This window comes from Lactuca sativa, chromosome 4 (genome assembly GCF_002870075.4).
Source record: "Lactuca sativa cultivar Salinas chromosome 4, Lsat_Salinas_v11, whole genome shotgun sequence".
NCBI classification, from domain to species: Eukaryota; Viridiplantae; Streptophyta; class Magnoliopsida; order Asterales; family Asteraceae; genus Lactuca; species Lactuca sativa.
This window is the reverse complement of record NC_056626.2, coordinates 61,029,458-61,044,703: the sequence shown is the minus strand read 5'-3', so window position 1 is coordinate 61,044,703 and position 15,246 is coordinate 61,029,458. Positions and strand designations below refer to the sequence as shown.

At 30.9% G+C, this 15,246-nt stretch overlaps 1 protein-coding gene across 1 annotated transcript; it reads right to left on the bottom strand.

Moving 5' to 3' along the window:
- Positions 1-14,535: 14,535 nt before the first annotated feature.
- On the bottom strand, positions 14,536-15,246 carry LOC111878525 (uncharacterized). Its single transcript, XM_023875041.2, has one exon. The coding sequence runs from the start codon at positions 15,244-15,246 to the stop codon at positions 14,536-14,538; it is 711 nt and encodes a 236-aa protein (XP_023730809.2).

Here is a 15,246-nt window from a genome sequence, read left to right as displayed (position 1 = left end):
TTAAATCCATGGTGTTTACATTGATCAAACGTAGGAGAGCAAATTGTTCTTATAAATGGATATATTGGTGCACTAGCCCTTCCTCTTGCTTGTAAATATTTTTATGTTCTTTGTCTACTCCTATACTTTTGGCCTATAGTTTCTTACTATTGTGTCTTTTTTATTTTCTAATATATTATTTGTCGGTTCCAAAAAAAATTAATCTGGTCTATTACTCTTTCCTAGTTCTATCTTCACCAACCAGTATCTCAAATTTTATTGATCTGGTCTTAGACCACCCATATCGGGTCTTTCAAGAAATGCTTGCAATACCACTAATCAATTTTTATTGTCACAGAGGACTTTGTCTTTCAATATATGAAAGACTTAAAAATGCCATTATATTAATTTTTTTAATCTAAGGAATCATATTTAAATATTAACAACCAATATATGTGTGTGTGTGTGTATATATATATATATATATATATATATATATATATATAGAGAGAGAGAGAGAGAGAGAAGTAGGATCAGGTAGGAACTCAAAAAATGAAAGAAACCGTGAGAACAATTTTGGCCTTAAGATTGAAAAAATAAATTGTCAAGATTTAATTTTATTTATCGTCAAAATCTCACGAGATGATATGACATTTTCGTAATTAATTGCGAGATTTTGATAATTTTCGGGGAAGGTTAATTGTTTTAAGGGTACAAGTGACAAAATCAAAAAGATTAAAAGAAAAAAGAAAAAAAAGAAAATTCGACCATGTGGCATCTCAAGGAGTTGACACGTGCCGCCACAACAGCATGACAAGTGTCCAACCCTTATTGGCGGGTGAGTTTTTTTTCCATCTGCTTAGTTTTTCGGCCATAACTTTGTTTCTTTGAAAAATAAATTTTAAAAAACCAAAGTTCTTAAAAATTAATTCTCTACAAAATGAGCACAATCATTAAAATTTTGAAAAAAAAAATGTTTTTTATATTTTTTATATTGATAAAAAAAACCTTGAAAAAAAATCTCCAAAACTTATAGAAATTTAAGTAATACTTCTACTGACAATTCTAATGACTTTGTAAAAATAATTTCCAAAAAATAAGGTGTTTTAGATACCAAACTTGATTTTAAAATATTAAAAAAAATTAAAGAGTGTTATGTTGCAAATAGAGATGATTCAAAAATATTATAATTCAATATGTTTATGATCCTTAACTTGTTATGATCTAAAAATATTTTGATTCAAATATTTAATGATCCTTAATTAATATATTTTTTATGATTCAAAATTAAATGATTCAAAAATTATAATGATCCAAATGTTGTATTGAACAAAAAAATTATTTAATTCAATATATTATGATCCAAATTAAAATGATCCAAAAATGTATGATTCAAAAAAAATATGAATGTAAATTATTATAATCATCAATATTCTGATCCAAAAAGAATATGATTCAAAAAAATATAATGAATGGAAAATATTATGGTCCTTGGTATTTTTTTATTTAAAATTTTATAATTGTTAAACATTAAAAAATTCAAACCGATATTTAATTAAAATAAACAAAAATAAAACCGTACTATTTTCAAGTATATGGTATAGATATTAAAGAAACGGAAAAAAAAATTAAAAAGCGAAAAAGTAAAAAAAAATATAAAAATTATAAAAACATTAAAACCGAATATATATCTATTTAAGAAAAAAAATTGAATTTTTTTAACGAAAAATAAAAAAAATAAGAAAATGAAAAAAAAACCAAAATAAATGAAAAGGATAAGGAAAACCCATTTAAATGACATTCCATGGACGTTCGTTGCACATGATTATTCCCTCGAGTCTGTATTACGTTTCATTCATGTGCGTCGTGTGAGAACATGCCACGACCAAGTAAATAGGTTTGACGTTTGTGCCCTTGATGAAATGATTAGTGGAGAATAGTCTCGCGGTTCCTACCAAATTTTTGGTTCGTATCAGATCCGGAACACACACACACACACACACACACACACACACACACACACACACACATATATATATATATATATATATATATATATATATATATATATATATATATTAAAATAATGTTTTTATTTTACGACTTTTCTACTTACGGGCTGTTTGGCAGGATCTATATTTTTAAGATCTGAATTTTTAAGAGATCTTAATTTCTAAGAGGGTCTGAATTTTTAAGATCTAAATTTTAACATATTGTTTGGTTGAAACATCTGAATTGTTGTGCTAAATGATAAAAATGACCATTTTACCCTTGTATACTAATTTTTGTTGAATTCAACATTTTTGTTTTATAAAATAATTGAACCAACAATTGAATCAATAACTTTTTTAGATGTAAACAAAGATATACTAATAAAAATAGCAACCACTATTTGTAAATCATCAATACCCATATAAATAGGAAGCAATGAACATAAACCAAGATTGCATCTGCATTTGGTCGTTTCAAATAAAACATTTGTTGTTGTTTCCCTGTGAAGGCAGATCAATCAGGGATCTTTGTGCCATTTCTAGCCGTTGTTATTTCTCTGTGAAGATGAGCTTCAAGTTGGGTGAATAGCACAACCCCAGCCGACAGAAGAAGATTCAGCACCTTTCACCTACAAGTCCATTCACCTTCTATAAGAACTTCATACAACCTTATTAATAACAAATATAAACAGACTTCATATAAACTTCATACAGATTACAATTTGAACCAAATATTGAAGATGTAAAAATCTACCACGAATTTTAATTTTTTCAAAATCAAATCAAGTATTGTCAAAGAAAGTGAAGATAGTTTGAACAAAATATTGGTTTTGACAGAAAATCGAAGGATTCATCTTACTAATTGAAAACCGAACTGAAGCAAAAATCATCAAATCAGAACTAAGCAGATAGATGAAACCAAGCAGAATATACCTGATATGATTTAGAGATGGGAAATCGAACTGAAACCCCATTTCACTATGCGAAGACGATGGGAAAATCTACAATTTCGCAATCGTTGCTGGAGAAGAATGATATGGGATAAGGAGATTCATGATTTGGATGGAGCCGCCACTAGCGGACGGATGCAGCGACGACACTAGCGGACAGATGCAGCGACGACACTAGCGGAGGATGGAATCAATTGAAGGAACGTTAATGTCAGGGAAAATATTCAGAGAGGGAGTTGTTGATCAGAGAGGGAGTGAGCGGGAGAAGGGGGCGTACGACAATAATGTGTGCGATGAGGGGTTGCGGAAGTTCGACTTTTTTTAATGAAAGAGAAGAAGGAAAGGGGGTGTACCAGTGCAAATGTGGAATGCGCTTCCCTTTTTTATTTCAGACACATCCCAAAATCTGAAAAATTAAGAGGCGTTTTACAAATTAAGAGTGATAAATTCAGATGTTACCAAACAGTCTGAATCTTAAAAATTAAAAGACTACCTCTTAATTTTCCAATTAAGAGGCTACCAAACAAGGCCTTAGAGCATCTCCAACCCACTCACATTCTTCATTATTTCCCCCATTTCTTCCAACATTTCTCTCCAACCCTACTCCATTTATTCTCCATTTCGGGGGGAAATGAATAGTATAACACCATATTTGGTGTTATACTATTCATTTCTTCCAAAATGAGGAATGAACTTTGAGTTGTCGGTTTTACTCTCTCGGTTTATATATTTATACATTTCTGAGTTTTTTATCTACTAATTATTATTAAAATGTAATATTTAATACTTATAATATTGTGTTATATATTAAATTATATTAATTAATTATAAATATAAAGTTTGTTTTTTGTTTAACAAATTCATATTAAAATTTAAATACATATTGAAATTTAAAAACACAATAACGTATTTTACAAACCTTATAATTACGTATTATAAATATAATGTTATTTATTTAATATTATTGTAATGAAAAATATATAGATTATATATTTGTTAAAACCAAATTAATAGAAAATGTGTGTTTGACAATTTATATAAGTTAGAAAAATGGAATATAATTTTCGGAAGTAAAAATGAGATAAAAAAATAATGTATGGTCGAAGATGAAACATTATTTACCCTATTTTTTACTTTATTTTTAAGGGAAAAAATATAAAAGTTGGTTGGAAATGGTCTTAAATGAAAGATGATTCTAAAAAATCTCTTTATTACATTAACATACTAATATATATATATATATATATATATATATATATATATATATATATATATATATATATATATATATATATATATATATATATATATATATATATAAGTTTTCCTTATTTTGTTTTCGTAATTTCATTTTATTTGTCTTCTTTGTTTACTTTAACTTTAATTTTAATTTTAATTCTTATTTGATTAACAAAACTATGGGCTTATTTAAAAAATATAATGGTAAAGTTATTAAATTAGAAGGAATATAGACGATAAAATACATAAAAATACATGAAACGATGGTCAAACCGATTGAACCGGAAACCGATCATTAGATCGGTTCAACTAAACTGGCTTTTAAAACATTGATATATATATATATATATATATATATATATATATATATATATATATATATATATATATATATATATATATATATTAGTTATTATTATTTTAAATATATTTAAATTTTATAAATTAGTTGTCGATGTGTTAACGAAAAACTCAGTGGATTGTAGTGACACAGATGACTTAAAAGTTATGGTATTCAACCAAAGACTTTAGAACTAAAAGAAAAGTAAAACTAAACGGCCAACAAAATAAAAATTGTTGGAAAGAGAAAATCCATAAGTTTTTTTAAAAGGTAAATGAAACCATCCGAAGAATGACGAGTTTCTAATTTCAGAAAGGTATGGTCATATGTGCGTTCTGTACAGTAATGACGTAAAAGGTGTCATATAATACGCATTAAAATAAACTACTCATTAAATTTGAAACCAACTTTGAACTTGTGCAATTAATTTTATAGGTGGCGACGTGTAATGCAATGAACATTGAATTTGTTGTAATCTGTACTTATTTATTTTATTTCAAATATTAAAAGGTAAATAAAACACACAGAAAATTAAAAATATTTATGTTTTTTTACACATATGGTCTTTGTTTATCATATTCATAAAATATTCATATAAGACGTAAGTATAGATTTACAAGCTAAACATGAATTTTTTAATCATCTTCTCTAACCAAAGAAGAATTTTCCGGTGTCTTCAAATATGTCATTTTGTTCTTGTTGTAATGAAGAACTCGGGAACACAAACTCATAAATATGTCCATCTAGAAAGACCTATATTTTAGATAACACATATGTTTTTTTAAAGAACTCAATAATGTGTCCTCTTAAAGAACGTAGTATCATTTTTTGATTTGGAAGAACAAACAAACACACGAGTTTGTTAAGAACACACCTTTTCCAAATCAATTTCATATTAAGCTTGTGTGATTTTAGATTAGTGTTTAAGTGTGTGAACTCAATTTCAGATTCAATTTGTGTGTGTTTTTCAAATACCAGATTCGATTTGTACTAAACTCGATGTATGTGTGTTTGAATTTGATACATGTATGTTTTCCAAATTCAAGAACCAAGATATGTGTGTTAGATTTAAAAAAACACGGAGAAAAACCTTAAAATCTATTTCGTATGTGTGTTCATATGTTTTATCTTTGAATTTATGAATGAAACCTTGATTTTCTGTATTTTTTTTTTTTGAGAGAGAGATAAATGAGAAAAGAGAAACATGAAAAATATGAGTCCATCAAAAACTTAACTTGTTAGAAAAATCATGTTGATATAGGTTTTCTATATGCTAACACATAATTATGCACAATAGACACATACAACAATTTATATGTTTCCATGCAACCTATATGGATCTAAGTTTCATTATATTATTACAACTACTAAAAATAATAAGAAGAATTACATATCTGTAACATCCCAAAAATATCGATAAAAATGTTCATTTTAAAAACATTAATTCTATACAACCATTGGTTCAAAAACCAATCAGAGTGAATTGTATTTTCCAAACATCAGAGTAAAACAAATATAATCAGTGCAGAAAAGCCATCAGAGGATGTTGTGCAGCCAAGCCAGACTCTTCCCTTTGGAACAGGATGTAGCTGAAAAATATTAAACCACAAACCGTAAGCACAAAGCCTAGTGAGTTCTCCAATATACCGCATACCATACAATAGCCTAGCCCGACATACAAACGGGCCCAACCCAATATATCAACGGGCCCAAACCAACATACAATGAGCCCAACCCACCATATTAATAGGCCCAAACAACCATAGATATGGGCCTAGCCCAACATGTAAATGAGCCCAGTCCAACATACAAACGGGCTCAGCCCAACACACAGTGCATGAGTCATAAAACAACTAGCATCCTACATGGTACAGTGAGAAGACTCCTTCCAAATCATCTACGATCCTCCTTGGAAGACATTTCATGATTATCGCTCACACGATAATTAATGTCCATAAATGGAAGATCGGTATGGAGTTTGATAGAGAGACCATTGACTTCAACATCTTTGAAGCAATAAGGTATCCTAGCAACATTTCTCCATTGTATTGGGTCAATGTGATTGAACCAATATCCCAAGAAGTGTTTGATTTATCTCATGGGGATATTTAAAAGATGGTACTCAACACGAGCCTTAATTGTGAGAGTTTGCAAAAAAAAATTGGAAATGTATCCATTAGACTCTGAAGTTGAAGAGATTATGAAAACTTTGGAAATTAACAAGTCTACAAAGAAGGATGTCTCTCAAGTTGCCTTATCTCATTCTCCAAACAAGATTCCACCTTTCATAAGTCACCCACCCACACTTGAATTGAAAGTCTTAACTAGCCACTTGAAGTATGCTTATCTAGGTAAAGACGAGGCTCTTCTAGTGATCATCTCCTCTTAATTGAAAGATTTTGAATAATACCAATTGGTTGAAGTTTTAAAAGATCACAAAGAGGCCATGGGATGGAAAATAGCAAATATCAAGGGGATAATCCCTAATGTATGCACATACAAGATTCTCATGAAAAGTGATTGCAAAACTAGGAGAGAGGCTCAAAGAATATTGAATCCTCCAGTGATGGAAGTGAGCAAAAAGAAGATAACTAAAAGGTTCAAAAGGTGCAAAGAGAAGAAGAAGGCGTTTCATAACAAGCACATAACCCAAAAACACTTTGTTGCGGCAAAAAGTTCTTATTTATCATTCTCGTTTAAAGCTATTCCAAGGAAAACTGCGATCTCAAGGGCATGAACCTTTTATTGTTATGAAAGTGTTTGATCATGGTTCGGTTTAAGTCAAGAGTTTGGAAACGAATCAAATCTTCAAAGTGAATGGACACCGTTTGAAACCATTTTATGAAGGATTTGACAAGGGAAAAACCAACGAAGTTGGATGTTTGCCCGACGGCTGTGCTACAAACCCTATTTCATTATGATACACTTATCCTAACCAATATAGGAACCTTCGTGTATGAATAAGCGCCTTTCCTTCATGCATTATGGTCTTCATTATTGTATAGTTCCCCCACTAGGCGCATCCCATGTTTCATTTGTCTTGTACACATTACTGGCTGCCACTTTCAGACGGGGTCTATTCGCCCATCAAGTGATTCGAGAATGTGTTTTTTGGCTCTAAATTGGAGAACATTTAGAAGATGTGTAGGGTCCATGCAAGACTGATTCTGACCATGTTGACTGATGTTGACCAAGTTCTATGGTATCTTTCTTTTTCCATTGTAGCTTAGTTCATCTCGAGTTCATTTTACTCTTGTGTAACGCCCGTAGATCTGGGCTAGTCAATTTAGAGATAATACAAAATATTATTTAGAATAAATAATCTTAACCTAGTTGTAGAATATGTATCAAGGGTTCCGTACATATAAAGAACGCTGAAATCCGAGTTATAACGAAGAAGTTATGGCCCGTCGAAGTTTTACGGCAAAACCGGCACGACACCGGGAGACGTAAATAGTGAATTTTTTATAAATGACTTTTTAGCCTTAGTGATCTAAATAAAAGTTATAGTATACATTAAACCGAGAACATACAAAAAAAGAACGCCCAAATCTGACTTAGTATGAGGAAGTTATGAATTTTCTAAGATTTGGCATAGCAGTGCACGGCCCGAAACTCGAATTTTAGTTCGAGCGATTTTTGGCCTACGCGACCTAAATGAGAATTGAAGATCTCATTAATAGGAACTCAACAGTAAAAATACAGATGAAAACAAAGTTCGTATGTAGAAGTTATGAATTTTACGTGGACATTTAACAGTATAATCTCCTCATACCGTTAAATTTAAGATCGGTCGAGATTAGCTGAAGGGGTCAAAATGAAAGTTATAGATCTTATTTTTACCTACGCGTGGATATAAAGAATGTCAAAAACGGAGCTCGTATGTGAAAGTTACGGATTTTAGAAGTCGGAAGTGTGTTGTGCGAAAATGGGTGATGTGGCACAATCTTGGCCATTGTTTTCTCCCCAAGTCTTGCCACTAAATGGTGACATGTGGCACCAAGTTCAGCCATTTTCACCCTATAAATAGAACCTCTCTCACACTCTTTTCTTCACATATTTCCCATTCTTTCTTCTATTTACTCTCTCTTTCTCTCTCTCTCTCTCTAGAACCTCTCTCTAGCCCCAAAACCCCCCGAAAAGCCTAGGGAACCTCCCTAGCACGAGGCAAAATCCCCGGAGTGCTCGACGGCTCCGAGAAGAAGAGCTTTTCGGCTCAGGAACACTGCTCCAAGCAAAGCCCGGTTTTCTATAAAACCCGCTGTAAGTGAGCTACGCCTATGCTATTTTTAATATATTGTTTATTTAATTATAGTAACGTCATTAGGAATTTATAATAAGTACTTGGGATATTATTATGGGTTATATAAGTATTGTTTAACGCTTATATAATAGTAATAATAGCTAGACTATTAATTAGTCTCGGCGAATAATAGACTAAACTCTAGTGGTAATAATACTAGGTTTCTTCGAAGGAAATTATTTTTAAGAAGCAAAGCGCTGTCTGAGTTCGGATTCACCACCTTTTCAAGTGAGTGCATAGTCCCTTTCATCTTACACATAGATATAAAGTATTTTATATAAATTACGTGTTATGTGTGCATATTATCTGAATACTTGTTGTGTATGATGGATGAATGATTTTATACATGTTTTAAATGATTTAAATATATATTTATTTTATGTCTACAAATATGTTGGGATAAAACATGGGTAGATGAAATAGTGGGTGTGTGATGAAATAAAATGATGAGAGATAGGTGATGATAGGAAGGTGATGATAATTAGGAAATGGATAGGAGATGATGAATCGGTGATGTAAGATGAAAGATACTATAACCTTATCCGGCAATTTGGAGATGTAGTCATCTACTAGAGTATAGATGGTGACCACGGACTATTCTAAACAACCTGTGGAAACACCAGCAGACTTATAACCTGTAGGTGATGAATTATGAGTCCAGGTGATGTTGTGACTGTATATTCATGTGATGATACTCTAACCCTTACTATGAATTACGAGTTCAGGCGACGTTGTAACTACGTATTCATGCCTTAGGAACGAGCATATAAGGAAATGTGAGGTAAAAAGATAAGAGGTAAATATGATATAGGAGATGACCCTTAAGATAATTCTTTAAGGAATATCAAAGAAGATAATGGGGATGGGTAATCTGGTTGATTGTTTGATGTTTAAATATAATAATTATATTATTGTGGGTTGAAAACCCTATGTACTCACCAGGTTTCCCAACCTGACCCACTCTAGTTTATTTATATCACAGGTATTGATATGAAGTCACATTACACTGAGAGATTAAGGGGATATAAATCACTAGTGATAATGAATGTAAGTTCTGTTTATGCTTATGTTTCTATATTGACGATGACATCCCAAATGTTTTAAAATGAATAAAAAATATTTTTCTTCGGAAATACCCTGATAACGTATTTATTGTGTTTTACTGGGAACAAATTCCGCAACACTTTTATGAAAAATATTACTCTGATTTTCAAACAAGCATAAACAAAATTGATCTTTTATGGCCATGAAAATGGGGATGTCACATCTTGTTCTTACTTTATAACAAGTAAGGTTTAAGTTTGAGGTGAGTTGATAGTTTATTTTACTTTTCTTATTTTTATAGTGTATATTAGAATTTTTAGCCCTTTTTATTAGTATTGCATTGTATATTCTTTATTTTCTTTATCATGGATCATGTCAGGTACTTTCTATTTTGCATTAGGTAATTTGCAGGGTTTTGGAGTCTCGATGCAGTTGTGGTTTAGCTTTGTGGGATTTCGAGGCATTATTGGGCTTTCTGAATCCATCAAAGAGAAATTAGGCTTAAAATGTTGAAGAGTGGGATGAAGTGGGATTATGAATATAGGTCATGGACTAAAGAAGATGAACTAGAATTATCCATTTGAAACTTGAAGATGAATGGCCAAATTTTAATCATGTGAGGTGTGGAGGGGACCAATGGAATCTTGAGTAGTGGGGTGGAGAATTGGAGAAAAAGAGCCAATAGCATCCTAGCATCGTTTGCAAGGGTGGAGTCTCAGTCGAGCAAACTTGTGAGGGTACCGGCACAACTGCACACTTTGGGGGATTTTGGTCATTTTGCTTATCATTTACCTTGGGGTGTTAGGTTTGGCAGCCATACTTCGAATTGGACATCATTGGAGCACCTTGGAGGCAATTTTTAAGAGCTTAATCTACATTCTTCTCATCCTTCTAGTAATTGTTAGTTTCTTGATGCAAAAACACTTTTGTGATTGTTATCTTGTTGCCATGACTGGCTAATCTCTACATTTTGGTTGAGTTGGGCTAAAACCATTGGATATTTGTGGGTTTTGAAGGATTCATGTTTGATTGTCATTTATCTAATGTTTATGATTCTATTTCATATTTCTTATGTTTGTTTAATACTTTGATCCTGAGCTTAGTACTTGAATGAGCAATTGTTGGTTTATTTCTTTGGTTTAGCATTGAATCATTGAATTTACTTAGGAAAAGGGCTTTATGATGGTAGAAATCATCTCTAACTTAAGGATCATGACTCCTTTATAGATGTGCAAGCATTGACATCCTCCAAGAAATGTGGATTCCTTCATTCTTAAGGCTAATCAACTTTCTTGGGTTCAATTTCTTCAATTAAATCCTTGATTTTGATTAAGAAAGTGTGTTGTGGGATTCCCCAACCTCCATAGTACCTTTGAGGAATCTTGGCATATCATGCTTCATGATTGCTATAACCAAATTGGGATGAATGGTAAGGTTCATATATAATCCTAATGATAAACACACAAATGTTCATTGTGTTGAATTGCATTGGTTGACCAATTCTCTCCAATATTTGACCATCTCACCATCTTGCTTAATTGCAAGCTTTTTAGTTATTCAAGTCTTTTAATTTTCAAACAATCACAACCCCCTCCCTCTTTTAGTCTAATTATAGCTAATTAGTTTTCTTACACTGGTTTTATTGAATTGCATCGGTGATTGAATACAATCATTTCCCCGATGATCGATACCCCTTTTACCATTATATTACGTTTTATTTGCAAGCAAATGGTGTAATTTACTTGGTGTACTTTGACATCACACCAATAAATTAGTTTTCATAATTCATAATGTTAATCTGACTTAATATTAATCACACTGTGAATCTGAGCAGATTCACCATGTGAATCTAATTAGATTCACAATGTGAATTTCAAATGAAATTTCGATTTTTTTACATCAATATAAATCTATTTTTAAAGGGTACCAAAACAAAATGTGAATTTAGATATATTTATTGATTTTTTCGATAAAAAAATAGACCTTAACTTTTCAAAAAACAAAGAAAATGCAATGAGTTTTTTTGAAAAAAAAAACATTTATTATATATCAATATGGATCTTTGTGAAAAGAAGACGAAAAATCACAAATAGTTATATTCGGTTTTTTCCGATAAAAAACATGGCTTAAAAAAACTAAACCAAAAAATGAAGTAAGTTTTGTTATAATCTGATGCATTTCAATTGTAAAAGTCTATAATTCTTCCTTGTGCCATTGATCGTATGAAATTTCGACGATTTTGGATTGATTACGTGATTAATGATAGTTCTCTATTTAACTTTTCCCGCTATATATATATATATATATATATATATATATATATATATATATATATATATATATATATATATATATATATATATATATATATATAGGAAAGTGAATATACCCTTAAGGGACATAAGCTTAAGTAACCAAGCCCACCATAATACGTCGTTTTGTTTGATATATTCATTATAATGTTATTTAACTTCAATTCCTAACTTGATTTACAATTAAGATTTTCGAAATTTCACTATTATCTTCCTCTGACGTCACATCTTTTTACCTAACACCTACTAGGCTATATATATAATAGTTTAAAATGAAAATTATGTAAGAGGGAGATAAATATGAAATTTATAAAAATCTTGGAAGTAAATCAAATTATAAGTTGAATTATAAGAACATTAGACAATTATAATATATATATATATATATATATATATATATATATATATATATATATATATATATATATGTGTGTGTGTGTGTGTGTGAGAGAGAGAGAGAGAGTGAGAGAGAGATAGAAAACGACATAGTATTGTGTTAATTTTTTATCTTGATTTTGTCTCTATCAAACATTAAATGATTATATTTTCCTATCTATATATTTTTTGTACTTTTATTTTTTGTTTATTTCTTTTATTGACTACTTTCTTAAAAATTGCTTAGATATAGTTAGTTAAGCTAATTTCCCAACTAGAATTTTTTTATAGATATAATATTATTTTAGATCCTTAAATAAAATAAAAGTTAAGTTTATTTTTTTTTCAGTAGTATTATTTTCTAGCCAAACAAATAAAATAATGAAATGACATATATATATATATATATATATATATATATATATATATATATATATATATATATATATTCTAGTGGTATCAATAATTTTCATCCTTATGCCCTGTTTGATATTTGATAGACATCTTTTCAGGTCTAAACAGATGTTTCTTGCTGAATGAGCCGGAAAGAGTTTTTGATTTGCACAAAAAAATGGGTCTTTCCCGGTAAGACATGTTATTTCCAAAAAGCCCCAAAACCATATATTTCTAGTTGAGTTGTTATTTTCATCACTCGGTACAGTCATTCAGATGTAGTAGTGAGCATTTGGACCGGACCGGTTTTAGAGAATATTGTGGACCGTGGACCAGATCGGATGAGACTTACCTGGTCCAGGTCCATGTCCGGGTCCAGGTCCGGGTTTTCCGGTTCTCGAATCCGTTTGGACTTGTACAACTTTACATGCATGTGGTACAACTTGTTAAAACGCATTTTTAGGTTTAATACAACTCGCTAACATGAATATGTTGTTGGGTTTGATACATTACAACTTGGTAAAATGAATATTTTTTTTGTTTTGATATGGTACAAATCGTAAAAATGAATATGTTTCCGTTTCTTGTGTCATTTGGACCGGTCAAACTTTGATTGTTTATACTTTATATCATTTATATGAAGGATTGTAACTCATTGAATATAACACAAAAAAAAACAATAAAATTATAGTCTAAACTTATCTACAAACACTAAATTATAAGTTGGAAAAAATCTCATGTCAATTCGACTTAAAACAAATAAGTTATGTTTGTTTAAAAAATTTAACAGAATACAAAAGTTTAAATTTTTTGCCGAAAAGCTTAAATATTTCAGTTTTGATATCACATCTTTGAAAGGATTGTAACTAATCGAAAATAACATCAAAAACAACAAAATTATAAAAAAAACAGCATTGTTTTTTTCCGGTCAGTAAACTTTATAGAAAAACAATATTTTTTCAGACAACAACTATCAAATGGGCTCTTAGAGCACTAAGTGTGGGCAACTAGATGTAACACCATTTGAGTGCCACATCACATGCCACATTATCGATGGTGTTATAACACCAAGTGGGGAAATTGTCACCATGTTGTATCTTGTTATGACACCAACTTTTTTTTCCATTTTATAATTTATTTTTTATTTTTTTTCGAATTTTTTTTTAATTTAGACAAATATTTTTTAAATATAACATAATAAATAAAACATAATGTTTGAAAATTATAAATAACATATAATAATTTTTAAAGATTAAAATTAACATAGAGATTAAATTACACATAACATCCAAATTCAAAAAATAATAATAATAATAATAATAATAAAAATACAACGCTATTCGTTATCGTTATTGTTACCATAGAAGATATAATCCGCCAAGTCCTTTCAAAGTTGTCTATGTTTATTTGCGTCATGAATGTCAACAACGCAATGCAAATAATTTGTTGTTCCTGGTTGAAACTGAAAGTGTTTGGGCTCCGTTGGCATATAGTGTGCAATATTTCGCCATTTATCTTCTACTACAATGTTATGCATTATGATACATGCATACATGATATATCGTAGAGTTTCTAAATCCAATGGTCGTGCTGCATGTTCGACTATATGTCACTTCGCCTTCAACACTCCAAAAGCACGTTTTACATCCTTACATGCTCCTTCTTGTCTTCTCTTAAAAAATTTGTCTCGTTCTTCAACCGGGTGGCGGAACGCCTTCACGGATGTAGAATACTGAGGATATATTTCATCTGTAAGGTAATATCCATATTTGTATTCGTTTCCATTCACTGTGAAAGGAGCATCCGGGGCCTTTCCATTCAAAAGATCATCGAATATTAGCGACTGATCAAGAACGTTGACGTCGTTGTTGGAACCCGCAACCCCAAAAAATGCATGACAAATCCATAAATCTTGAGAAGCAACAGCCTCTAAAACCAACGAAGGTGATCCGTGATGACCACTTGCGTATTTCCCTTTCCATGCTACCGGACAATTTTTCCATTTCCAGTGTGTGTAATCAATGTTTCCGGTCATTCCTGGAAACCCATGGCGCTCTTCATGCGCTGCATACAATTCTTCCAAATCATGCAATGAAGGTTTCCGCAAATACACGTCTCCAAATGTTTCAACAACACCCCTTGACAATGTATACAAACTCTCCCTTGCGGTTCTTTCAGACATTCTCATATAGTCGTCCATGGTGTCGGGTGACTCCCCCATAGCCATCAAACGAATGGCTACAGCATATTTCTGTAAAGTTGTAAACCCTCGTCTACCTCTAGCATCATATCTCAATTGGAAAAATTCATACCTAAACAT

What these genes read in the sequence shown, in the direction of transcription:
- LOC111878525 (XM_023875041.2), bottom strand. Translation starts at nt 15,246, where the DNA reads ATGTTTAGGTATGAATTTTTCCAATTGAGATATGATGCTAGAGGTAGA.